Raw genomic sequence first — 26,306 nt, forward strand, 5'->3', positions numbered from 1 at the left:
GGATGGGTATGGAGGAGAGATATAGAAGTGAGGGAGGGGGATGTGTACGTTTCCTAGGCGAGGTAGACAGGTTGAAGGATGGGTATGGAGGAGAGATATAAGTGAGTGGGGGATGTGTGTTACATTTCCTAGCGAGTAGACAGGTGAAGGATGGGTATGGAGGAGAGATTAAGGGAGGGGGGATGTGTTACGTTTCCTAGCGAGTAGACAGGTGAAGGATGGGTATGGAGGAGAGATATAAGTGGAGGGGGGATGTGTTACGTTCCCTAGCGAGGAGAAGGTGAAGGATGGGTATGGAGGAGAGTATAAGTGAGAGGGGGATGTGTTACGTTTCCTAGCGAGTAGACAGGTGAAGGATGGGTATGGAGGATGAGATATAAGTGAGGGGGGATGTGTTACGTTTCCCAGCGAGTAGACAGGTGAAGGATGGGTATGGAGGAGAGATATAAGTGAGAGGGGATGTGTTACGTTTCCCAGCGAGTAGACAGGTGAAGGATGGGTATGGAGGAGAGATATAAGTGAGAGGGGGATGTGTTACGTTTCCCAGCGAGTAGACAGGTGAAGGATGGGTATGGAGGAGAGATATAAGTGAGGGGGGATGTGTTACGTTTCCTAGCGAGTAGGACAGGTGAAGGATGGGTATGGAGGAGAGATATAAGTGAGGAGGGGGATGTGTTACGTTTCCTAGCGAGTAGACAGGGAAGGATGGGTATGGAGGAGAGATATAAGTGAGGGGGGATGTGTTACGTTTCCTAGCGAGTAGACAGGTGAAGGATGGGTATGGAGGAGAGATATAAGTGAGGGGGGATGTGTTACGTTTCCTAGCGAGTAGACAGGTGAAGGATGGGTATGGAGGAGAGATATAAGTGAGAGGGGGGGTGTTGTACGTTTCCTAGCGAGTAGACAGGTGAAGGATGGGTATGGAGGAGAGATATAAGTGAGGGGGGATGTGTTACGTTTCCGCGAGTAGACAGGTGAAGGATGGGTATGGAGGATATAAGTGAGGGGGTGTGTTACGTTTCCTAGCGAGTAGACAGGTGAAGGATGGGTATGGAGGAGATATAAGTGAGGGGGATGTGTTACGTTTCCTAGCGAGTAGACAGGTGAAGGATGGGTATGGAGGAGATATAAGTGAGGGGGATGTGTTACGTTTCCTAGTAGACAGGTGAAGGATGGGTATGGAGGAGAGATATAAGTGAGGGGGATGTGTTACGTTTCCCAGCGAGTAGACAGGTGAAGGATGGGTATGGAGGAGAGATATAAGTGAGGGGGGATGTGTTACGTTTCCTAGCGAGTAGACAGGTGAAGGATGGGTATGGAGGAGAGATATAAGTGAGGGGGGATGTGTTACGTTCCCTAGCGAGTAGACAGGTGAAGGATGGGTATGGAGGAGAGATATAAGTGAGGGGGGATGTGTTACGTTTCCCAGCGAGTAGACAGGTGAAGGATGGGTATGGAGGAGAGATATAAGTGAGGGGGATGTGTTACGTTTCCTAGCGAGTAGACAGATGGACTCAGGTGATGCTCCCCTGCCAGCAGATGCAGATATTTGCATAGATCCTCTCATACAAGGTGCTTTATGCCTTTCCTCCGTGGTCCTTGCTGGGCAGGATAGTTTGCAAGATTGAAGGCCACAGAGGGTTGGTACTTCTGGTGGCACCAGACTGGGCCACGCAGCCGTGGTTTGAAGATCTGTGAAGACTCCTGGTGGAGACCCCCGTTACCCTTCCAACGCAGGTGGATCTGTTGCATCAGGGACCAGTTCTTCATGAGGATCCGACTCTGTTCTGTGCTGCGGTTTGACCCTTGAGAGGGTTTTCCTGCTGAAGCGAGGATATTCTTCTGCCGTGATTGCCACCTTACTCCACGCTTGCACGTTCTCTACTTCCTGAACCTGTGTGCGGGTTTGGAGAGCGTTTGAGGCCTGGTGTGAGGACCTCTGTATCCTTCCTCATTCAGTTAGGATCCTACTCCTTCTGGAATTCTTGCAGGATGGGATAAATAAAGGTTTGGCCCTTAATTCCTGGAAGGTGCAGGTTGTGGCTCTTGCCTGTTTCAGAGGAAGTGAAGAATCTTCGGCCTCCATTGCGGTTGCCGGTTCCCTTGTGGACCCTTAATCTGGTGCTAGATTATTTGTCAGGCCCTGCGTTCTGACCTCTGCATTGTCTTTCCTTGTGGTTATTAACCTTGAAGACAGTGTTCCTGGTTGTTATATGTTTTTTGCACATCGAGTTTCCGAGCTGCAGGCCTTGTCTTGCCGGTAGCCATTCCTTCAGGTGACTCCAGGGGCAGAGAGCTGCATCCTGGTCCATCCTTCTAGCCTAAAGTGGCTTGGAATTAATTTAAATCAATCCATTTCCTTGTCACCTCCTGCATCGCTTGGGTGTAGAACGACTTGTTGTGTGGTATCTGGTGGTTTCTGAACCTTTCTGAAAGATGGATCGCCTGTTTGTCCTTCATGGGGGAAGGAAGCAGGGTGAACCAGCTTCGCGGGTTAAGGAGGTGGTCACAGCTGCTAGGGATGTGCAGAGCAAAAGTTTATGTCCATATGTCCATATGTCCAAAGGGGGTCCCATTTGCGGCCAATATGGACATAAAAAAAATTAAATGAGTTGGGTATATGTCCATATGTGCAAAAAAAAAAATTTAAACCCCCTCACCCTCCTTAATCCCCCCCCCCAGACTTACCACAACTCCCTGGTGATCGAGCGAGGAGTGAGGACGCCATTTCTGCAATCCTTGGCGAGAAGCATGTGACGTCGGCGCCACGTCGAGTGACGCGGCGTCATGTGATTCCCGGCAAGTTCGCGCCGGAAGGCTCGTTCGGCCCAAAAAGAACTTTTGGCCAGCTTGGGGGGTCAGGAGGTCCCCCCAAGCTGGCCAAAAGTTCTTTTTGGGCCGAACGAGCCTTCCGCCGCGAACTTGCCGGGAATCACATGACGCCGCGTCACTCGACGTGGCGCCGACGTCACATGCTTCTCGCCAAGGATTGCAGAAATGGCGTCCTCACTCCTCGCTCGATCACCAGGGAGTTGTGGTAAGTCTTTGGGGGGGGATTAAGGAAGGTGAGGGGTTTAAATTTTTATTTTGGCTCAACAATCGCGATTTCCAACATATCCAACATAGCTATGTTGGATATGTGGGAAATCCGATCGTTTATGTCGCATCACTTTTTTAAGTTAAAAAAAAAATATGAGTAGCGTTTTACATATGCGGTCAATACGAATGCACACCCCTAACAGCTGCACATGTGGATACTGAAAAGCCATTGCCTACTCAGGTTCAGACTCATTCCACTAGGGCTCAGGCAGTGAAAAGAGGTTACACATAATATTAAACAATAAATATAATATATTCTGTCTGACCCTGCAGTGTATGATCAGGAAACACACACACTCTTCTCTATCACAGCAGAGAAATATTCTGTCCCTATTCTCTCCTTACCAGAGGGATCACTCCCTGACCCTGCAGTGTATGATCAGGACACACACACACTCTTCTGTATCACAGCAGAGAAATATTCTGTCCCTATTCTCTCCTTACCAGAGGGATCACTCTCTGACCCTGCAGTGTATGATCAGGAAACACACACTCTTCTGTATCACAGCAGAGAAATATTCTGTCCCTATTCTCTCCTTACCAGAGGGATCACTCCCTGACCCTGCAGTGTATGATCAGGACACACACACACTCTTCTGTATCACAGCAGAGAAATATTCTGTCCCTATTCTCTCCTTACCAGAGGGATCACTCTCTGACCCTGCAGTGTATGATCAGGACACACACACTCTTCTGTATCACAGCAGAGAAATATTCTGTCCCTATTCTCTCCTTACCAGAGGGATCACTCCCTGACCCTGCAGTGTATGATCAGGAAACACACACTCTTCTGTATCACAGCAGAGAAATATTCTGTCCCTATTCTCTCCTTACCAGAGGGATCACTCCCTGACCCTGTAGTGTATGATCAGGAAACACACACTCTTCTGTATCACAGCAGAGAAATATTCTGTCCCTATTTTCTCCTTACCAGAGGGATCACTCCCTGACCCTGCAGTGTATGATCAGGACACACACACTCTTCTGTATCACAGCAGAGAAATATTCTGTCCCTATTCTCTCCTTACCAGAGGGATCACTCCCTGACCCTGCAGTGTATAATCAGGACACACACACACTCTTCTGTATCACAGCAGAGAAATATTCTGTCCCTATTCTCTCCTTACCAGAGGGATCACTCCCTGAGCCTGCAGTGTATGATCAGGACACACACACTCTTCTCTATCACAGCAGAGAAATATTCTGTCCCTATTCTCTCCTTACCAGAGGGATCGCTCCCTGACCCTGCAGTGTATGATCAGGAAACACACACTCTTCTCTATCACAGCAGAGAAATATTCTGTCCCTGTTCTCTCCTTACCAGAGGGATCACTCCCTGACCCTGCAGTGTATGATCAGGACACACACACTCTTCTGTATCACAGCAGAGAAATATTCTGTCCCTATTCTCTCCTTACCAGAGGGATCACTCCCTGACCCTGCAGTGTATGATCAGGACACACACACTCTTCTGTATCACAGCAGAGAAATATTCTGTCCCTATTCTCTCCTTACCAGAGGGATCACTCCCTGACCCTGCAGTGTATGATCAGGACACACACACTCTTCTGTATCACAGCAGAGAAATATCCTGTCCCTATTCTCTCCTTACCAGAGGGATCACTCCCTTACCCTGCACTGTATGATCGGGACACACACTCTTCTCTATCACAGCAGAGAAATATTCTGTCCATATTAATATCTGTAGAAGGCTGTACTGAGATACGACACTGAGAGTAGTTGCATAAAGGAATAAATTCACATTGAAGAGGTGAGATTGTGTCAGATTGTGTTACCTGCATAACTGCAGCATCTTCTCCACTCTGAAATGAAACAGAAAAGCACAACAGTCAAAGCTCAGAGAATTACAGACATTAATCATAGGAAGGAAAGTCTTTAATAAACACTTTGATGTGTCTATGAATAAAAACTTACCAAGTTCTGCAGAAAGGGATTCTGTATAGAAAAACAGAAATGAATACAAGTCAGAGCTGCTGGGTTATAAACCTATCCCTTACTTTACTATCATGAAGATCTGATTATAGCACAGCGTCCTCATTTGTACGCAGTGAGAGCGGTAGATTCGGCGATGATAAGATCCCCCTGAAGCAGGGTCTTCCTGAAACGTCAGCTGATGTCAGGGTCTGGGTTTTCAATTGTTTGAAAGTTGCCTTTAGCCAAAGTGGTTGGGGAATGAATGGTTTGGTTTTGGATCACATACAGGATGGGGGTTACCTACATGTTAGATCCTTTCTCTTGCATGGCTGAAGGTATTTGGAAAACTCTGTTGGCAGTTCCTGGTTCCAGGGCAGATTCTGCACCGTTTCTAGTCTAGGACCTAACTTCCCATGCACTGGATGTGAGGGTCCGGGCTAGCTCTGTATTTAACAAGAGGTCGAGCACCCGAGCCATGTAAAATGCATTTAGGTAAGTCTCGCCTGGCCTGATTGGTTTGGCTGCTGCTCTCTGTTTCTGCTTTGCTTTTACGTCCTTTGCCACATATATTCTGGGATGGCTGGCGCGCTCTCTGCCAGTCTCCCTCCCTCGCCCACTTTCTTCACACAGTTGGTATTTTTTGGCCTCAAGGGCAGAGAAACAACAACAAAACCAAAGCCAAAGAAATAAATATCACCCCCTAGAAAAGCAAACACACAGATAAAGGGAGAGGGCTGCCCTGTCAGACTGCTGAACAGGCTGACCTGGTTTATTCATTCATTTACCTTCCTCCTTCCATACATTCCCCTCTCCCCACACCCCTTCTTCCCCCTCCCCCATTTTTTTTGGGAGGGACTGACCTCCGGGGCGTGCGGTCAGGCAATCCTCTCAGGGGATCTCATCTATTCCTTGCTGCCCCCCTTCTCAAAGCTTCCCTATCTTGAACCCCTTGTCTTTTTCTTGAGGGGGGAGGGTTGTGGACTGGTCTGCTAGGAGTAAAGGAAAGGAAATTTACTAACAAGTTTAAATTTCACCTTCCTCTTTGTCCTGCAGACCAGTCCTTACTCTCACCAGTCACCACCCCAACCAGTCTATCTCTCACCTGTCACCCATACATTCACCTCAATCGTGTCCCCTCTCACCAGTCCCCCTCCCACACCCAACATACAGACTCACCATAGGAAATCAAATAATGCCTAAAGCCCTTTTTACGAAAATACAAAGGGATTGACAATTTCTTAGCGTGTAGCCAGATGGACTCAGTACCAATGGGTTATGTGCTCTCCTGACAGCAGATGGAGATGGAGTCAGATTTCAAAGCTGACATCATCCTAAATATACCCCTGCAGTGTGACCTCAGCCATTCAGTATCTCTCCGTCTCCTAGCAGATGTGGATGTGCTTTCCCTATTGGGATCGCCGTACTCTTTAGAAGAGGAAATTTTACCTTTGAATTGAGAAATATCGAGCCCCGCTCTCCTGTGGTGATACCTAAGGGTCCCTCCCACAGTTGAGAATTCCTGAGGTGATTTCTGAGATCCCTCAGAGGTGTGCCTTGGTCTGGTAGCCGATTCCCGGTGTGGACATTGCTGCAGGAAGCCAAGTGTGGCAGTGATAGCCTAAGACCTCTCCCCCCCCCCCCCCCGCAGCCGGAGACTGTCTCTGTACGTAAAGAACTCTTCCGATTCAGAGGAGTGGAAGGGGTTCAGTCTCCTGTTAGGGCAAGGGAAGGGGGTTTCCAAGCAGGTTGAGCGGCCCATTCGATGGGGTAGGCCCCACTACAGACTCGGTGGGCACTCCACGTGGCAGGCCGCAGTGGCACCATCTTGTGAGTGTGGCGCCATTTCCCCCATTTACCATTTGGTATGCGTGTTGTAGGAAGGACCTGTTGTGTGCGCTCGAGCTCAGCGCTAACTGGCTGAATGCACAAGCTACAGTTAACTATGGCTCCGGCAGCAAAGAAGCACAAGCAACACCCTCTTTGTACCATCTGCCATAAGGCTGCACAGTCTGACCTAGAAGCCTTCCTGTGTCAGCACTGTGAGGAGGCTCAGGGAGGACTAGATTTTCAAGATCTTCTCCAAACTCGGCCCCACCCAGTCGGAGAACTGGTCAACCATGACCTTATCTAGTAGCATCCCAGATCTGAGCAGTCCCGGGGCTGTGTCCTCCCTGGGAGAAGGCAGTTCAGAGGCACATACCCCAGTTCCTCCTGGCCTAGGCATAGACCCAGTGACCTTCTCTTGGGTGGAATTATTTCAGGGCCTTCACGCTTTTGTTCAGGCGCAGTCAGCTGCTGCCCCTGCCCGGTCTGAGCCCCATCTGTTATTTGTTATTTGTAAACCGGTACGATAAGACCTGTCTTGAGCATCGGTATATTAAAAGAACCTAAATAAATTAATCTGGGAAGGCCTCCTCCTCCCAGCCCTATCAGCATGCTTCAGGACATGCCTCGCCTCACCAAGGGTATCCCTGATAGGGAAGCAGACACCACGGACGACAATAGGGATGCAGACTCATTGGGGGATGGGGAAATCCCTCCAGACCTGGGGCCATACCGGACCATGCTATGGATTTTTCCATTGAGATGAATTGCCAGCCCTGGTCTCCCAGATCCTGAAGACTCCGGGAGTTCCGGGCACGGACCCTATGTTGGAACCGAAGTAGAACCCCATCCTGGTGTCTCTACGGAAAGCCTCTTGGTATTACCCGATGCTGGAAGCCATCAAGAAGTTGATTGATCTGCAGTGGGATGCCCCGGAAGCCAGTTTTAAAGGAGGCTGGGCACTGGAGGCCAAAGAACGCCTCTGTTTCCCAAATGTGGATGCCCTGGTCTGCAGTGTCTCGAAGTGAACAACTATCTCAGTAGAGGGAAGAGTGGCCTTGAAGGATGCACACAATACTAGAGATGTGAATCGTTTTTTGACGATTTAAAATATCGTCCGATATATTTTAAATCGTCAAAAATCATTAGGGCCACGATACAATACCAATTCCCCCGATTTATCGTCAAAAAATCGTAAATCGGGGGAAGGGGGAGGGCAGGAAAACCGGCACACTAAAACTCCCTAAAACCCACCCCCGACCCTTTAAATTAAATCCCCCACCCTCCCGAACCCCCCCCCCCAAATGCCTTAAATTACCTGGGGGTCCAGCGGCACACTAAAACCCCCTAAAACCCACCCCCGGCACACTAAAACCCCCTAAAACCCACCCCGACCCTTTAAATTAAATCCCCCACCCCAAATGCCTTAAATTACCTGGGGATCCGTAGCGGCGGTCCGTAGCTTAAATTACCCCTGGGTCCGTAGCTAAATCGGGGAAAGGGGGAGAGCAGGAAATCCGGCACACCAAATCGTGGTGTCTTCAGCCGGCGCCATTTTGCAAAATGGCCGCCGCAAAATGGCGGCGGCCATAGACCAATACGATTCGACGCAGGAGGTCGTTCCGGACCCCCGCTGGACTTTTGGCAAGTCTTGTCGGGGTCAGGAGGCCCCCCCAAGCTGGCCAAAAGTTCCTGGGAGTCCAGCGGGGGCCCCTGGAGCGATCTCCTGCCGCGAATCGTTTCCGTACGGAAAATGGCGCCGGCAGGAGATCGACTGCAGGAGGTTGTTCAGCGACTGAATGACCTCCTGCAGTCGATCTCCTGCCGGCGCCATTTTCCGTACGGAAACGATTCGCGGCAGGAGATCGCTCCAGGGGCCCCCGCTGGACTCCCAGGAACTTTTGGCCAGCTTGGGGGGGCCTCCTGACCCCCACAAGACTTGCCAAAAGTCCAGCGGGGGTCCAGAATGACCTCCTGCGTCGAATCGTATTGGTCTATGGCCGCCGCCATTTTGCGGCGGCCATTTTGCAAAATGGCGCCGGCTGAAGACACCACGATTTGGTGTGCCGGATTTCCTGCTCTCCCCCTTTCCCCGATTTAGCTACAGACCCGGGGTAATTTAAGCTACGGACCGCCGCTACGGACCCCCAGGTAATTTAAGGCATTTGGGGTGGGGGATTTAATTTAAAGGGTCGGGGTGGGTTTTAGGGGGTTTTAGTGTGTGTCATGATTTTAACGATTTTTCACGATAATCTAAACACCCAAACGGCGACGATACGATTCCCTCCCCCTCCCAGCCGAAATCGATCGTTAAGACGATCGAGGACACGATTCACATCTCTACACAATACACAGTTGGAGTCCATCCTTAAGCAAGTCTTTGATGTGACAGCAATGACACTGCAGATCGCATCCTGTTGTGTCCTGGAGCCTCGTTCATGTCTGCATCTCGAGAGAGAGGCAGATAGCTCAGGGGTGCATCCCAGAGAAGCGATGGAGCCCACCGCGGCCTTCCTAGTGAATGCAAGCTCTGACCTAGTGCATACCTCAGCCAGAGAAGTAGCCTCAGTGGTGGCGGCCAGAAGACAGCTATGGCTGTGAAACTGGTCAGCGGATGTGATCTCTAAGGCAAACCTCACAAAGATGCCCTTTAAGGGATCCCTTCTATTTGGAAGCAAATTGGAAAAGCGATCCAGTAAATGAGGTGAAACTTCAGTGCCTCGGCTACCGGAAGATAAAAGAGGTCACAGTGCCCCTCGCTCATGAGGGGTCAGGGCAGGGGCTCCCAGCGCTTCTCGCCCACAGAAACTCATCATTTCAGATATCGTGGCCCTTGGGAAGGTCTCAGTCCTTTCAGAGTCAACAACCAAAAAGAGGAACTGGTTCGGGCTCAGGTTCAATCCAGAATTTCCCAATGAAGTTTAGTCGACCCATCCATGGGACAAAAAGATAGGGGGCCGACTATCCCTCTTCTATCAGAGGTGGGTCGAGATCACGTCAGACAGATGGATACTGGATATGCTCTAGAACTTCATAGCATCTCTCGGGACATGTTCATGATATCATCCTGCCACTCCCAGCTCAAAAAACTGGCAGTGGAATCCATGTTGATAAGGCTCCTCAGCTTGAGGGCTAAAGCCCCAGTACTTACATCCCAGGAAACGATGGGGCGTTATTCCATCTATTTCATCACACCCAAGAAGGAGGGTTCATTTTGCTCCATCCTGGATCTCAAGAGTGCCATTCATCATCAGCGGGTAATTCACTTATACGGAAACTCTTTGCTCCATCATAATGGCAGTGCAACCGGGAGAGCTCTTAACATCCCTGGACCTCTCTGAGGCCTACCTTCATATCCCAATCCATCAAGACCACCAGCGTGTCATAGGCTTTGTGGTTCTGGGCTGCCATGATCAGTTCCGGGCATTGCCCTTTAGCCTGGCATCTGCCCCCAGAACATTATCCAAAATGATGGTGGTCGTAGCAGCAGCACTGTTTGGATGAGGTTCTGACTAAATATTGAGAATCTGCTAGGAATGCAGATTCCCACCTCATCATCCCCACTACTGCTACCTCCACTGGTTCCTGCGCTACCTCCACTGGTTCCCACGCTACCTCCCTGTGATGCTGCAACCAGTTCACCAACGCCCTAGCCATATATTTCCCACAGGTCGCAGCTTGCAGGGAAAGGCTAGCGATCTCAAAGGCCTTTTTTTCTTTTAAAGAAGGTTTTTCTGTTTTCCTCTCCTGTGCATTCCTGAGGGCCGTGCCCCTTCCACTGGGATCATCTTCCTTGTTACAGCTGTGACTGGTGCATCCTCTTTAGGCAGCTCAGGCAGCCTGTTCACGTCAGTCTCCTGTAATGGATAAAGCGTGCCCATGATCTGCCTTGCCCATTCCACCTTTATCATCCCTCTGAGGCCGGATGGAAAGGGAACACTTGGGATGGCCTTCTCATGCCTTGGAGGAAGGGCTCTCCTTGTGAGGCTCTTACAGACTCAAGGTCTGCATGACTTTACGTATGAGGGACCTGATTGTGCCCGTCCTTCCCCTCCCCTGCCTCTTCCTCTGTTCAGATTATTCAGAGGGGCCTCCTTCTCCTGGTTCCCCATCTGACTCACCCAGGGCAGGGGCACGGGGGCCCATTTCCTCTCCTGAGGCTTTTACCCCAAGCCCTCTGCTCTGCGGTCTCCCCTCCTGACCCCTGGTCCTCATTTTCATATAATTCCTGGTGCAAACGTAGGATGAATTCCTTTGAGAAATGAGTGTTCTCCCCTAGCTCTGGAGATTCCTGGCCTGCGGGGAGGCTGCCGCATTAATTGTGCCCGCGGCACTGGCAGAGAGTCTCCCTGCCCTGAGCACTCTGTTCATGCTGCCTGCTCTTCCCCTCCCTCTATGCTGGCGTGGACAGCTCCTCTAGCAGCAGCCTGCTCCTGCCTTAGTTTCCCCGATGTGCCTGCTTTTCTTCTGAGTGGGGCGATCAAAGCTGAAGCAAAAGGAGCCTGCAATGGAGGCTCTGCCATCTTCCCCCACAGTGCAAGCACTTCCGGCCTCTCTCGGCCATGTCAGCGAGGAGTGGGGGGTGGGGGGGTGGGGGAGGAGAGTTGTTCCTGTGCACTCCCTAAGAGCGCATCTCACTCCCTTCAGGGACCTGCCCTATGCAGTCCCTGGCTCTCTCTATTCCGGGTACTTTTCTCCTGCTGCTGCTGATGTCCCTTTTCCTGTTAGACTTGGCCCTACCTGCTTTTTCCCCTTCAAGCACCCTTGCCCAAGGAGAAGAGGAATAGGAAACAGATAAGAAAAGACGGAGAAAAAGTGAGAGGCACACAAACAGGACCTTCTCTTTTTTTTGGTAACCTCCAGTTATTCCTGCCTACCACCATCTTAGAAGCAGAGAACTACTGGAGAACATGCCCAGCTATCCCAGAATATATGTAGCATGAACAAGTTCTCTGTCTCCACCTGCTGGCCAGCAGGGAAATACCATCAGTACAGACTGGCCTTCAGGACGAAGAGTAAAAGAAGCAAAGCTTTTGTAACCAATCCTTCATGCATGAAAAACACTGCTTTAAAATAAATTGTGCAACAGTCTAATGCTTCTCTGTTCCTTACATGGGGTTGGGATCAATCTGGGAAAATCGCAAGGGGTCCCTGTGTTAAACTTTATGCGTGGGCCCCCTTGTGATAAGTGGTTAAAGCAGCCCTGTCTAAGCTATTTATAAACTAGGAAATGTGGGGATAATGGGCAAGACAGGAAATGGGATTGTTTCAAACACAGTAAATAATTATAAAGTTACTTACTAACTTCTGCAGAAAGATTTGCTACAAGAAAACAGAAGAAGAGAGAATCAGTGCACACAGACAGTAACAGAGATCTGAACCTGCCTCCAGGACTTCCTCACCTGGATTTAAATGAATTATTTGCCTGTGGGTGGGGAGGGGCATCACAAGGTGAGTTCACACCTTGCTACCATCTCAGCCTCCTCTTCCCTCCCCTCCCCACACCCAGAGGCAGTTTTCTCTCTCCATCTCCAATCCTGCCTCTGCAGCCCTCTCTCACCTCATCTACTGTCCCATCCCCTCTGCAGCTTTCTAGGCTCTTATTGGGGTCAAAGATGATCAAATCGACCCCCTCATGTGTCCTTGGACAGGGAAAGATACCTCTCCCAGCTCATCCTGGGGCCAGAGATGCTGCCTCCTGATCTCAGGATCATCCCAGGTGACTGGGATTGTTTGATTGTATGAACTGGGATTGTTTCAGGCACAGTAAATAATTATAAAGTTACTTACTAACATCTGCAGAAAGATTTGCTACAAGAAAACACAAGAAGAGAGAATCAGTGCACACAGACAGTAACAGAGATCTGAACCTGCCTCCAGGACTTCCTCACCGGGATTTAAATGAATTATTTGCTTCATCCTTCCTCTGCAGCCCTCTCTCCCCTTTCCTTCCCCCCGTCTGCTGTCCCATCCCCTCTGCAGCTTTCTAGGCTCTTATTGGGGTCAAAGATGATCAAATCGACCCCCTCATGTGTCCTTGGACAGGGAAAGATACCTCCCAGCTCATCCTGGGGCCAGAGATGCTGCCTCCTGATCTCAGGATCACCCCAGGTGACTGGGATTGTTTGATTGTATGAACTGGGATTGTTTCAGGCACAGTAAATAATTATAAAGTTACTTACTAATGACTTGTGCAGAAAGATTTGCTACAAGAAAACACAAGAAGAGAGAATCAGTGCACACAGACAGTAACAGAGATCTGAACCTGCCTCCAGGACTTCCTCACCGGGATTTAAATGAATTATTTGCTTGTGGGTGGGGAGGGGGATTACAAGGTGAGTTCACACCTTGCTACCATCTCAGCCTCCTCTTCCCTCCCCTCTCCACACCCAGATGCGATTGTCTCTCTCCATCCCCAATCCTTCCCCTGCAGCCCTCTCTCACCTCATCTACTGTCCCAACCCCTCTGCAGCTTTCTATGCTCTTATTGGGGTCAAAGATGATCAAATCGACCCCTCATGTGTCCTTGGACAGGGAAAGATACCCCCAGCTCATCCTGGGGGCAAAGATGGTGCCTCCTGCTCTCAGGATCATCCCAGATGACCAGGGGAGTGGATTTTCAAATCCTGAAGGCAGAACAAAACGAGACAGAGCAGTCGTGTTAGACTGATGATATTTATTTGCACATTTACCGTGATAAAAGAGACCAACTCTGGCTGAGTTTCTACAACGACTGCTTCAGGGGAACTGTATCGGAGATTGACTCTGCAGGAATCTTATCATCCTTTTATCTTACCAGAATCTGCACTTTCAGAGATTGAAATATTGAAGCAAAAACATCTTTTAAAAGCCCCTGAAGCAGCCGTTGTGGAAATTCAGCCAGAGTTGGGCTCTTATCACGGTAAATGTGCGAATAAATATCATCAGTCTAACACGACTGCTCTGTCTCATTTTGTTTTGCCTTCCGGTCTGTTTCTTGGGACCCAGTGATATTTATTTCTTCTGCTGTAATCAGATTAAGACCAGAAAAAGCAATCAGTACTTTCGTTTCATCTTTTCATTGGTTCTAATCATCCTTCTTTTGCAGTATTGGATTTCCCCTTCTGGGCCTTGTGCTGCTGGGATTCTGCTCCCCCAAATTTTGGCCCTGTAGGCAACCGCCTAGTTTGCCTTAATGGAAGCAGCGGCCCTGACTGCCAGGGTTCGGGTCTCCATTACCTTTCTCTTTGTGTTCCTTCCTCGAGTGGTAAAGAACCAACGCAACCAGCAAACCACAGAAGATCAGCACAGACCCCAGAATGATGGAGAGAGAGACCACCCAACGGGAGACCCGCCGGAAAAATGCATCTGAAAATGAAAGGAGACAGAGGATGTGAACTTTCAGTTATTCTTGGATTACATAATGAATATTTGAGTCTTTTAATCTGACAATGTCAAAAAGATTTGTAGAGAATGCTGTTAGATTCAGGGAAGAGAAGGTGCAGGACAGGAGGAGATATAAGGAGAATCTACGAGATCCTGATACTGAGGGAGGAATGAATGTGGTGCATCTTCATGGAGGGAGAGCTCCAGTCCTGGAAGGCTACAAACAGATCCAGTGCTCAGACTCTCCCCAATGCATATTCAGGGAATGCACTTCCCCCAGGCAGAAAGGATGCAAATTTCACAGAGAACATGAACCCGAGTTCATTCAATCTGATTTCCACTTGTGTAAAATAGTTTCTAAGCCCTCTCCCTGATGGATTTCTAAAGACAAACTATTCCCACAAACTGGGGACAGGACTGAGGAAGCCCCAGCTCTACATCTCAATAACTGGAGGAAATGTCAAGGAACCACCTGGAGAGGAGCGAGGCTCTCTTATCGGGTCAGAGTGACCGATCTCGCTGCCAGTTCTGGACGGTCCCATCAGACTTTTATGCTGACCTCTGAGTATAAAAGTGAGGTCAGGGCTGGCAGATTGGTTCAGCTTCTCTATGTTAGAACCGATATCTTTTGATTTAAATGGTTTATACTTCTTATAAGTTAATTTTATATGTTTTTAGCTCAGACGTGTTTGATTGTAACTCCCTTAGGACTCGCCCATCTAATATCCTAAATACTTTAAATAGATAAATAAAATAAATGCAGAATCTTAAAAGTCAGCATCAAGAACTTAAATTTGGCTCATTCCACCATCGGAAGCCAATGAGGAGAGAGACATCGCTGGCTCTTCTACAACCTCCCGACGCTATCCTCGCTGTCTGAGGCTTATGGGTTGGCTTCAGGAAACACTTTAATACCGAATCTTTACTCCTTTCCCTATCTGACTATCTCCTCAGAGGCTTGGGCCAAGGCCACAGCTATCTCCTTGCCCTCCTCGATATTTCGGCGGCTTTTGATACCATCAGCCACCACCACCTCCTGACACGGCTAGAAAGCATCGGCATCTCAGGAATAGCTCTCGCCTGGTTCAAATCCTATCTCTCAAACAGAAAGTTCTCTGTTAAAATTGGAAACAACCTATCTGCTTCTTACCCCTTACAACAAGGAGTCCCGCAAGGCTCATCACTTTCTTCAACCCTCTTCAATGTTTACCTCACCCCTCTCTGCCAGCTCCTCTCCGACCTTAAACTCAAATTCTTTCTCTATGCCGACGATGTTCAGATCATCATTCCCATTCACAACTCTATATCTGACGCCATGGAGCACTGGGAAAATTGCCTTTCATCCATCAACTCCCTCCTCACCAACCTTCAGCTTGCCCTCAACACGAACAAAACGGAACTCATCCACAGCTCCTCGCAACCCCCTAACCTCCTGCCTAATGACCCCAAACTTAACCTTCTCACAGCTCAACCCTCCGTTAGGGACCTCGGAGTTCTCCTTGATCCCAATCTTAGCATGAAACCACACATCAACTCCATCCTCAAAGCAGGCTTCTTCAAACTCAACGTTCTTAAGAAACTCCGACCCCTGCTATATACCCAAGATCTCCGCACAGTGATTCAAGCCACCCTCACCTCCAAACTTGACTACTGTAATGCCCTCCTCCTAGGGCTCCCCTTGTCTTCGATAAAACCCCTTCAACTATTGCAAAATGCCACGGCAAGACTCATCACTAACACTCGTAAACACGAACACATTACCCCCATCCTCAAGGATCTACACTGGCTCCCCATCCTCTCCCGTATACACTACAAAACTCTGACCATAGTACACAAGTCTATCCACACCCACAACTCCAACTGGCTCGACCTCCCCTTCACTGCCCCCCTGTCCACTCGAGCGACCAGATCTGCCAGCAAAGGTACCCTACATGTACCTTCCTTGAAAACAGCTCATCTCTCCTCCACCCGCGACTGTGCCATTTCCATTGCCGGTCCGGCTCTCTGGAACTCCCTACCAGTCCACATGCGCCTTGAACCTTGTGCAATCATATTCAAAAAGAAACTAAAAACATTTCTATTCAACCAAGTCATCCCATCCTCACCATAGTCCTCACCCCCCGGATGCCCGCCCATTCCTAATATTTAAGGAGTTAATTATTTTGTAAATTGTTATTTTCTTGTTATGATTTCTTGTTTTTAATCTATTCTTTCTATATTGCCTCTGGTTAACCCCCCACCCAGTTTTCTTCCCTGTTGAAATGTATTTTCCAAGCCTTCAGTTAATATGTGAACCGGTATGATGTCCCCACTAATACTGGTATATAAAAGTTTCTAAATAAATAAATAAATAAATATAGTAGGCAGAGCATTTACATGGGGGTAACCTGCACGGAGCGGCAGTTATGCCCTTAACAGAAACATGGGGGTAACCTGCACGGAGCGGCAGTCACTACCCTTAACAGAAACATGGGGGTAACCTGCACGGAGCGGCAGTTACTGCCCTTAACAGAAACATGGGGGTAACCTGCACGGAGCGGCAGTCACTACCTTTAACAGAAACATGGGGGTAACCTGCACGGAGCGGCAGTTACTACCCTTAACAGAAACATGGGGGTAACCTGCACGGAGCGGCAGTTACTACCCTTAACAGAAACATGGGGGTAACCTGCACGGAGCGGCAGTTACTGCCCTTAACAGAAACATGGGGATAACCTGCACGGAGCGGCAGTTACTACCCTTAACAGAAGGCATGGGGATAACCTGCACGGAGCCCTTAACAGAAGGCATGGGGGTAACCTGCATGGAGTGGCAGTTACTACCCTTAACAGAAGGCATGGGGGTAACCTGCATGGAGTGGCAGTTACTACCCTTAACAGAAGGCATGGGGGTAACCTGCATGGAGTGGCAGTTACTACCCTTAACAGAAACATTGGGGTAACCTGCATGGAGCGGCAGTTACTACCCTTAACAGAAGGCATGGGGGTAACCTGCACGGAGCAGCAGTTACTACCCTTAACAGAAACATGGGGGTAACCTGCACGGAGCGGCAGTTACTACCCTTAACAGAAACATGGGGGTAACCTGCACGGAGCGGCAGTTACTAGGGATGTGAATCGTGTCCTCGATCGTCTTAACGATCGATTTCGGCTGGGAGGGGGAGGGAATCGTATTGTTGTCGTTTGGGGGGGTAAAATATCGTGAAAAATCGTTAAAAATCGTGAAAAATCGAAAAATCGAAAAACCGGCACATTAAAACCCCCTAAAACCCACCCCCGACCCTTTAAATTAAATCCCCCACCCTCCCGAACCCCTCCCCCAAATAACTTAAATAACCTGCGGGTCCAGCGGCGGTCCGGAACGGCAGCGGTCCGGAACGGGCTCCTGCTCTGAATCTTGTCGTCTTCAGCCGGCGCCATTTTCCAAAATGGCGCCGAAAAATGGCGGCGGCCATAGACGAAAAAGATTGGACGGCAGGAGGTCCTTCCGGACCCCCGCTGGACTTTTGGCAAGTCTCGTGGGGGTCAGGAGGCCCCCCACAAGCTAGCCAAAAGTTCCTGGAGGTCCAGCGGGGGTCAGGGAGCGATTTCCCGCCGCGAATCGTTTTCGTACGGAAAATGGCGCCGGCAGGAGATCGACTGCAGGAGGTCGTTCAGCGAGGCGCCGGAACCCTCGCTGAACGACCTCCTGCAGTCGATCTCCTGCCGGCGCCATTTTCCGTACGAAAACGATTCGCGGCGGGAAATCGCTCCCTGACCCCCGCTGGACCTCCAGGAACTTTTGGCCAGCTTGTGGGGGGCCTCCTGACCCCCACGAGACTTGCCAAAAGTCCAGCGGGGGTCCGGAAGGACCTCCTGCCGTCCAATCTTTTTCGTCTATGGCCGCCGCCATTTTTCGGCGCCATTTTGGAAAATGGCGCCGGCTGAAGACGACAAGATTCAGAGCAGGAGCCCGTTCCGGACCGCTGCCGTTCCGGACCGCCGCTGGACCCGCAGGTTATTTAAGTTATTTGGGGGGGGTTCGGGAGGGTGGGGGATTTAATTTAAAGGGTCGGGGGTGGGTTTTAGGGGGTTTTAGTGTGCCGGCTCACGATTCTAACGATTTATAACGATAAATCGTTAGAATCAGTATTGTATTGTGTTCCATAACGGTTTAAGACGATATTAAAATTATCGGACGATAATTTTAATCGTCCTAAAACGATTCACATCCCTAGCAGTTACTGCCCTTAACAGAAACATGGGGGTAACTTGCACAGAGCGGCAGTTACTACCCTTAACAGAAACATGGGGGTAACCTGCACGGAGCGGCAGTTACTGCCCTTAACAGAAACATGGGGGTAAACTGCACGGAGCGGCAGTTACTGCCCTTAACAGAAACATGGGGGTAACCTGCACGGAGCGGCAGTTACTGCCCTTAACAGAAACATTGGGGTAAACTGCACAGAGCGGCAGTTACTGCCCTTAACAGAAACATGGGGGTAAACTGCACGGAGCGGCAATTACTACCCTTAAGAGAAACATGGGGGCAACCTGCATGGAGCAGCAGTTACTGCCCTTAACAGAAACATGGGGGTAACCTGCATGGAGCGACACTTACTGCCCTTAACAGAAACATGGGGGTAACCTGCACGGAGCAGCAGTTATTACCCTTCACAGAAACATTGGGGTAAACTGCACGGAGCGGCAGTTTCTATCCTTAACAGAAACATAGAGTAACCTGCACGGAGCAGCAGTTATTACCATAAGAAACATTTTGGGAGACTGGATGGATCATTTGGTCTTTTTCTGCTGTCATTACTGTTACTAAATGTTTAGGGGGAGGTAGAAGTTATTTTCATAGAAAGGCAGGTGGAAATCTCTGCAGGTTTAATCTATTGGGGCATTTTTTGCTATTGATATTTTATATTGTTTTAGGTATGAGATTGTTTTATTTTGAATGATTGTTGTTTTATTTGCTATTGATATTTTATATTGTTTTAGGTATGAGATTGTTTTATTTTGAAATGATTTTAAAGCGATGTGAAGGTTAAGTCTATACATCGGTATAGAAAAATTAGTAAGTAAGTAAATAAATAAATAAATAAATACTCAAAGGGAATCTCTGCTCGTACTGCGCCTTTCAGAACGGGTGGAAAGTACCCATGAGGGCAGATATGAAAATTATACCTAAAATGAATTCTTTGGTTCCTCATTGTCCTTCCTATGTCTATTAAAAGAGCGTCAGAGCCCAGTAACTTCACGCTGCATTTGAGATTTGCAATAATTTTGTGCCCCTTTCACCAGAAAACCCAATCAGCCATTCCCTCCCATCTTTCTTCAGAAACAACAGGAAAATGCTTTTAGAAATAATTTTGATTCATTTTAATCAGCACCCTTAGCACATTTCTCAGATTGCTTTATCTGTTTTGCTCTGCATCTCCCTCCTGCATTATGGGACATGAGTTTGTAGGAATAACTGTGAAAGGCTGCACAGACCCTAGCAATCCTCTGATACTGAGAGTGGAGATACAGCAGAGGAAGGATGTGCAGGGGGTGAGGGAAGACGAGTTAAGGACCTTCTCTGGATCTGATTCCAGGAAGCCCTCCCTGCTGCCGGGTTAGGGTCTCCCTCAAATGAACACTTTCTATCACCGAGGCTGCTCTCTGTGACCGTCACTCACCTGATATAGAAATCACTGATTCTCTCTCTGATACTGAGAGAGGAGATAAAGCAGAGGAAGGATGTGCAGGGGGTGAGGGAAGACGAGTTAAGGATCTTCTCTGGATCTGATTCCAGGAAGCCCTCCCTGCTGCCGGGTTAGGGTCTCCCTCACATGAACACTTTCTATCACCGAGGCTGCTCTCTGCGACCGTCAGTCACCTGATATAGAAATCACTGATTCTCTCTCTGATACTGAGAGTGGAGATACAGCAGAGGAAGGATGTGCAGGGGGTGAGGGAAGACGAGTTAAGGACCTTCTCTGGATCTGATTCCAGGAAGCCCTCCCTGCTGCCGGGTTAGGATCTCCCTCACATGAACACTTTCTATCACCCAGGCTGCTCTCTGCGTCACTCACCTGATATAGAAATCACTGATTCTCTCTCAGATACTGAGAGTGGAGATACAGCAGAGGAAGGATGTGCAGGGGGTGAGGGAAGACGAGTTAAGGATCTTCTCTGGATCTGATTCCAGGAAGCCCTCCCTGCTGCCGGGTTAGGGTCTCCCTCACATGAACACTTTCTATCACCGAGGCTGCTCTCTGCGACCGTCACTCACCTGATATAGGAATCACTGTTTCTCTCTCTTCGCTCAGGATGATATTTCTGATACGACAGGAAATCTTGCCATACTTATTTGTTCTCATCAGGAGGGAGGTTTTGATGTTGAACAGACTGTTGTGCTTTTGTGTTTCTGTCTCTGATAGTGATGTCAGGCTCTGTCCATCTTCTTGTCTCCAGGTCACTTCGGGCTCCGGGTACCATCCTGTAGATTCACACACAGCCCTGATTCCTCTGTCCTGGTGGTCAGTGATAGAGATGACAGGAGCAGTGCCCAGAGCTAATGATAAAATAACATCCGTCTGTCAGAATATGAGAGAGATTCATTCTCTTCTAGTGCCAGGATGATCTGCCTTTATATCCTAATATTAAGCATGAGGGGGACTTTGCCTCCTGCAGCTGATGGAGAACAGGTCCTGAGATCCTGATCACCAGCAGAACTGCAGAGTGGTCTCTCCCGGACTTGCTCCCTGCTGACACAAATAATGCGGAGCAGGGCCAGATTTAAAACAAGGGTGGGGGAGGGGAGGTTTCCCTGGGTCCTCTCAGTAATCAGAAGGTGGAGCATGGAGAGGTCTCACCCAGTAGTCAGAGGTGTGAGGAGACCTCACTCCCTCACCAGTATAACATTGCTATTTCCTCCTCCCAGATCTTCCCCTCTCCCAATGGTCCTATAGAGAGGCCCCGGTACCTCAGCGTCTCCATCAGGAACCTCAGCATGGGGTCTGAAAACCTTGCACTCAAATGGGGAAATATCTGGAGGCAGAACTTGAAGACTGGGAGAAAATGGGGGAGGTGGAACAACAGTGAGCAAAACTAAAAGGAGCAATTACAAAGGCAAGAAATCTGTATGTTAGAAAAGTAAATAAAAGTAAGAGAAATAAGAATCCAATCTGGTTCACAAAGGAGGCGGCTGATGTAACAAAAGCAAAAAAAGCAGCTTTCAGGAAATATAAAGGATCCCAAAAAGTGGAACACAGGGAGGATTATCTGGCGATGGGAGACAGAGACAGAGGGAGATGAAAAAAGTAATCAAGAAAGCAAAAGGTCAGGCAGAGGAAAGGATTGCCAAGGAGACAAAGCAAGATGACAAAACATTTTTCAGATTCATCAGAGAAAGGAGAAAGGTCCATAGTGGTAAAGTGAAACTGAAAGGGGATAAGGATCAATGTGTGGAGAGAGATGAAAAAATGGCAGAAATATTAAACAAATACTTCAGTTCGGTGTTCACTAAGGAAGACCCTTGAGGACCGTCGCTAGTTAACAAGAAACTGGAGGGGAGTGGAGTAGATGAAACTCCGTTTACAGCAGAGAATGTATGGGAAGAGCTGGGGAAACTGAAAGTGGACAAAGCCATGGAGCCAGGTGAGGTTCATCCCAGGATACTGAGGGAGCTCAGAAGTGCTGGCGGCTCCGCTGAAGACCTGTACAAGGGGATAATCACTTCCCTTTTCTTACTCGATATTCCTCTTTCTATGCAGCCCAGCCTTCTTCTGGCTTTAGCTATCGCCTTGTCGTATTGTTTCTCCGACTTCAGCTCATTAGACACTATCACCCTTAGGTCTCTCTCCTGCTCCATGCACATCAGCCCTTCACCCCCCCATCGAATACAGTTCATTCGGATTTCCACACCCCAGATGCACGTCTCTGCACTTCTTGGCATTGAATCTCAGCTGCCATATCTTTGACCACTCTTCCAGCTTCCTTAAATCCCGTCTCATTCTCTCCACTCCTTCTGGCGTGTCCACTCTGTTGCAGATCTTAGTGTCGTCCGCAAAAAGACAAACTTTACCTTCTATCCGTTCTGCGATGTCGCTCACGAAGATGTTGAACAGAACCGGTCCCAACACCGATCCCTGTGGCTCTCCACTTAACACCGCTCTCTCTTCAGAGCAGGTTCCATTAACCATCACCCGTTCTCTTCTATCCATCAACCGGTTTGTAATCAACGCCAACGCCTTGGAGCTGACTCCCAAGCTTCTCATTTTGTTGATGAGTCTTCTGTGTGGGACCATATCAAAAGCTTTACTAAAATCCAAGTAAATTACATCGCGCGCTCTTCCCTGATCCAGTTCTCTAGTAAGCAAATCAATTAGATTTGTGTGACAGGACCTTCCCCTGGTGAATCCATGCTGGTTCTGATCGAGCAACCCACTGGATTGTAGATAGTTCATTATTCTTTCTTTCAGCAGAGTCTCCATTCATTTTCCCACCACCGAGGTGATGCTAACTGGTCTGTAGTTTCCAGCCTCTGCTCTCATTCTTGTGAAGCGGGACCACCACCGCTCTTCTCACTCGCCACAGAGCTTACAGGGTCTCCGACCCTCTGCTTGCCTGCCTCAAATACCAGGGAGGATGGTCCCACCAGGACCTGACAACTAGGGATGTGAATCATTTTTTGACGATTTAAAATATCGTCCGATATATTTTAAATCGTCAAAAATCGTTGGAGCCGCGATACAATAACAATTCCCCCAATTTATCGTCAAAAAATTGTAAATCGGGGGAAGGGGGAGGGGAAGGGGGAGGGCGGGAAAACCGGCACACTAAAACAACCCTAAAACCCACCCCGACCCTTTAAAATAAATCCCCCACCCTCCGGAACCCCCCCCCCCCAAAATGCCTTAAATTACCTGGGGTCCAGAGGAAGGGTCCCGGTGTGATCTTTTACTCTCGGGCCTCCGGTGCGTTGTAGAAATGGCGCCGGCGCTACCTTTGCCTTGTCATATGACAGGTCAAAGGTAGCACCGGCGCCATTTTGTTTTTTGTCCCCCGACGTCAGGAGCATAGGAGATCGCTCCGGCCATACGGTGTATGGCCGGTGCCATTTTGTACGTAAAAACGATTCGCGTGCAGGAAGTCGTTCCCGGACCCCCGCTGGACTTTTGGCAAGTCTTGTGGGGGTCAGGAGGCCCCCCCAAGCTGGCCAAAAGTCCCTGGGGGTCCAGCGGGGTTGTGGGAGCAATCTCCTACATTCCTGACGTCGTTTTTCCGTACAAAATGGCGCCAGCCATACGGCGTATGGCCGGTGCCATTTTGTACGGAAAAACAATTCGCGTGCAGGAAATCGTTCCCGGACCCCCGCTGGACTTTTGGCAAGTCTTGTGGGGGTCAGGAGGCCCCCCCAAGCTGGCCAAAAGTCCCTGGGGGTCCAGCGGGGGTCCGGGAGCGATCTCCTACACTCCTGACGTTGTTTTTCCGTACAAAATGGCGCCGGCCATACGGCGTATGGCCGGCGCCATTTTGTATGGAAAAACGATTTGCGTGCAGGAAGTCGTTCCCGGGCCCCCGCTGGACTTTTGACAAGTCTTGTGGGGGTCAGGAGGCCCCCCCAAGCTGGCCAAAAATCCCTGGGGGTCCAGCGGGGGTCCAGGAGCGATCTCCTATGCTCCTGATGACAGGGGACAAAAAAACAAAATGGCGCCGGCGCTACCTTTGCCCTGTCATATGACAGGTCAAAGGTAGTGCCGGCGCCATTTCTACAACACACCGGAGGCCCGAGAGTAAAAGATCACACCGGGACCTTTCCTCTGGACCCCAGGTAATTTAAGGCATTTTTGGGGGGTTCAGGAGGGTGGGGGATTTATTTTAAAGGGTCGGGGTGGGTTTTAGGGTTTTAATGTGCCCGAAAGTGGAAGATCACACTGGGACCCCCCACTGGACCCCAGGTAATTTAAGGCATTTTGGGGGGGGGGGTTCAGGAGGGTGGGGGATTTATTTTAAAGGGTCGGGGTGGGTTTTAGGGATGTTTTAGTGTGCCGGTTTTCGATTTACACGATTTACACGATATTTAAAAAACCCAAACTGCGACGATCCGATTCCCTCCCCCTCCCAGCCGAAATCGATCGTTAAGACGATCGATCACACGATTCACATCTCTACTGACAACCCCCCCCCCCCCCTTTCCCGGGTGGCTAGAAGCCTAATCCTGTAACCTGCTGGTCTTCTTTTTTCATCTTTTTTTTTTGTATCTCAGACTGCAGGATTTTGCACCTCCACAATCTGCTGGAGACAGAGAAATAGTGAGGGAGTGCAGGTGGCACACTGGGTTATGTACAGTGTCAGTGAGCCTCCCTCTGTTTCCATCTGCTGGCAGGGAGGTAAAACCCAGGAGTCTGGACTGATCTGGGTACATACAGGGAACTGCTGGAGACAGAGAAATACTGAGGAACTGCAGGTGGCACACTGGGTTATGTACAGTGTCAGTGAGACTCTCTCTGTCTCCATCTGCTGGCAGGGAGGTAAAACCCAGGAGTCTGGACTGATCTGGGTACATACAGGGAACTGCTGGAGACAGAGAAATACTGAGGGACTGCAGGAGGCACACTGGGTTATGTACAGTGTCAGTGAGACTCTCTGTCTCCATCTGCTGGCAGGGAGGTAAAACCCAGGAGTCTGGACTGATCCGGGTATGTACAGGGTACTGCTGGAGACAGAGAAATACTTAGGGGACTACAGGAGGCACACTGGGTTATGTACAGTGTCAGTGAGACTCTCTCTGTCTCCATCTGCTGGCAGGGAGGCATAACCCAGGAGTCTGGACTGATCCGGGTATGTACAGGGAAACTTTGCTTGAAAAAAGACTCATAGAAAGTTGGATCTGGAAGGGATCTCAGGAGGACATCCAGTCCATCCCCGCCTGAAGTCAAGATCCAGTTTACGCAAGCCAAAATGAAATACCCATGTAGACTTCACTTGTCCACATTCCCCTCACCCGTGGCTACACCCTCTTTGCCATAAGGAAAAATATGCAGCGAGATTGCTAATGCTGTTCATTCAAACGTTTGAGCATTGCTTGTGTGATTGGTCCCTCCTGACGCAGAGGATGAAACACGCTCCATGTCGGGGGTCCATGTCCACAATTGAAAAAGCAAAAATACTCAGCTCTTTATTGCAATCATTAAATGCTTCAGATTGCCTGCACATTAAATTCCTTGCCGTATCTTTTCCATTTCTCCATGGGACTGGTGAGATTGCCTTCCACCTCCTGCTGTGTGCTACGTTGCTTTGAACGTTATCCTGTAAGAGGAAGTTCATCAGTGGGGTTCAAACACCTAGAGATGGATCCCTCAAAGTTAAACCCCCTACCCCCACCTCGACACATTTAGGGAACTAAATCCATGAGGTACCTACATTTAGGGAGCTAAAGATGGGAGGGAGGCAGTAAGTGGATTTAAGTTGAGGGAGAAATTTTAGGTGCCAAATGTATTCGGCCAAAATTAGATGCAGAGGCAGCTCATCTAGATGCAGGTGCGAGCCCATCTGCCCCAAAATAAGAGAAAAGCCCCCGCAGCCCAGCCATCCCCCGCCTGCTCCCCAGAATCCTCCTGGAGGACTCGCTCTTGCCTCTTCCTGTCCTGGCGTCCTTCATTGCTCTGATGCTAGAGGTGCGGTGGACACGGGGCCGATAAGACGAGAGACGCCGGCTCAGCTTGGGAATCCCTGCGGGAGGTCTCTTATCTGATACTGGAATGACTGGGAGGGGAATCCCCAGGCTGGGCAGGATCCTGGGGCTGCAGGAAGATTTCCCTTTTCTCTGATATCGGTGCAGAGGGATCGCTGGCTTAGGGAAGCACAGAGCCTGCTGAATTTAGGCTGAGGGCCCAAATCTAGGCTGCCATATTTCACTTTAGGAGAAGTTTCAGCCAAAAATCTAGGCCCCTAGGTTCCACAGAAAATTCTGCTCGGCATTTTTAGGAAGATTATCTGTTCAGCTGGCCAGGAATATCCCAGCAGGAGAAATATCAGTGCAGCTCTTAGTGGGGAGCATTTTCCTAACTATTTCTATGATTTTGATTTTGTACAATTCCTATTGTTTTTGCT

At 49.3% G+C, this 26,306-nt stretch overlaps 1 protein-coding gene across 1 annotated transcript in view; it reads right to left on the bottom strand.

Annotated features, from left to right (window-relative positions):
• Nucleotides 1–26,306, bottom strand: part of LOC115081200 (butyrophilin subfamily 1 member A1-like) — a 43,420-nt gene that overhangs the window by 2,609 nt on the left and 14,505 nt on the right. The window contains exons 4-10 of the mRNA XM_029585723.1: nucleotides 20,482–20,763; nucleotides 14,077–14,205; nucleotides 13,041–13,064; nucleotides 12,649–12,669; nucleotides 12,160–12,180; nucleotides 5,035–5,055; nucleotides 4,896–4,922 (exon numbers count right to left, since the gene is read on the bottom strand). Of these exons, the coding sequence (XP_029441583.1) occupies nucleotides 4,896–4,922; nucleotides 5,035–5,055; nucleotides 12,160–12,180; nucleotides 12,649–12,669; nucleotides 13,041–13,064; nucleotides 14,077–14,205; nucleotides 20,482–20,763 (525 nt within the window). The remainder of the gene's footprint in view (nucleotides 1–4,895; nucleotides 4,923–5,034; nucleotides 5,056–12,159; nucleotides 12,181–12,648; nucleotides 12,670–13,040; nucleotides 13,065–14,076; nucleotides 14,206–20,481; nucleotides 20,764–26,306) is intronic.

Source organism: Rhinatrema bivittatum, chromosome 19 (genome assembly GCF_901001135.1).
Source record: "Rhinatrema bivittatum chromosome 19, aRhiBiv1.1, whole genome shotgun sequence".
Lineage (NCBI taxonomy): Eukaryota > Metazoa > Chordata > Amphibia > Gymnophiona > Rhinatrematidae > Rhinatrema > Rhinatrema bivittatum.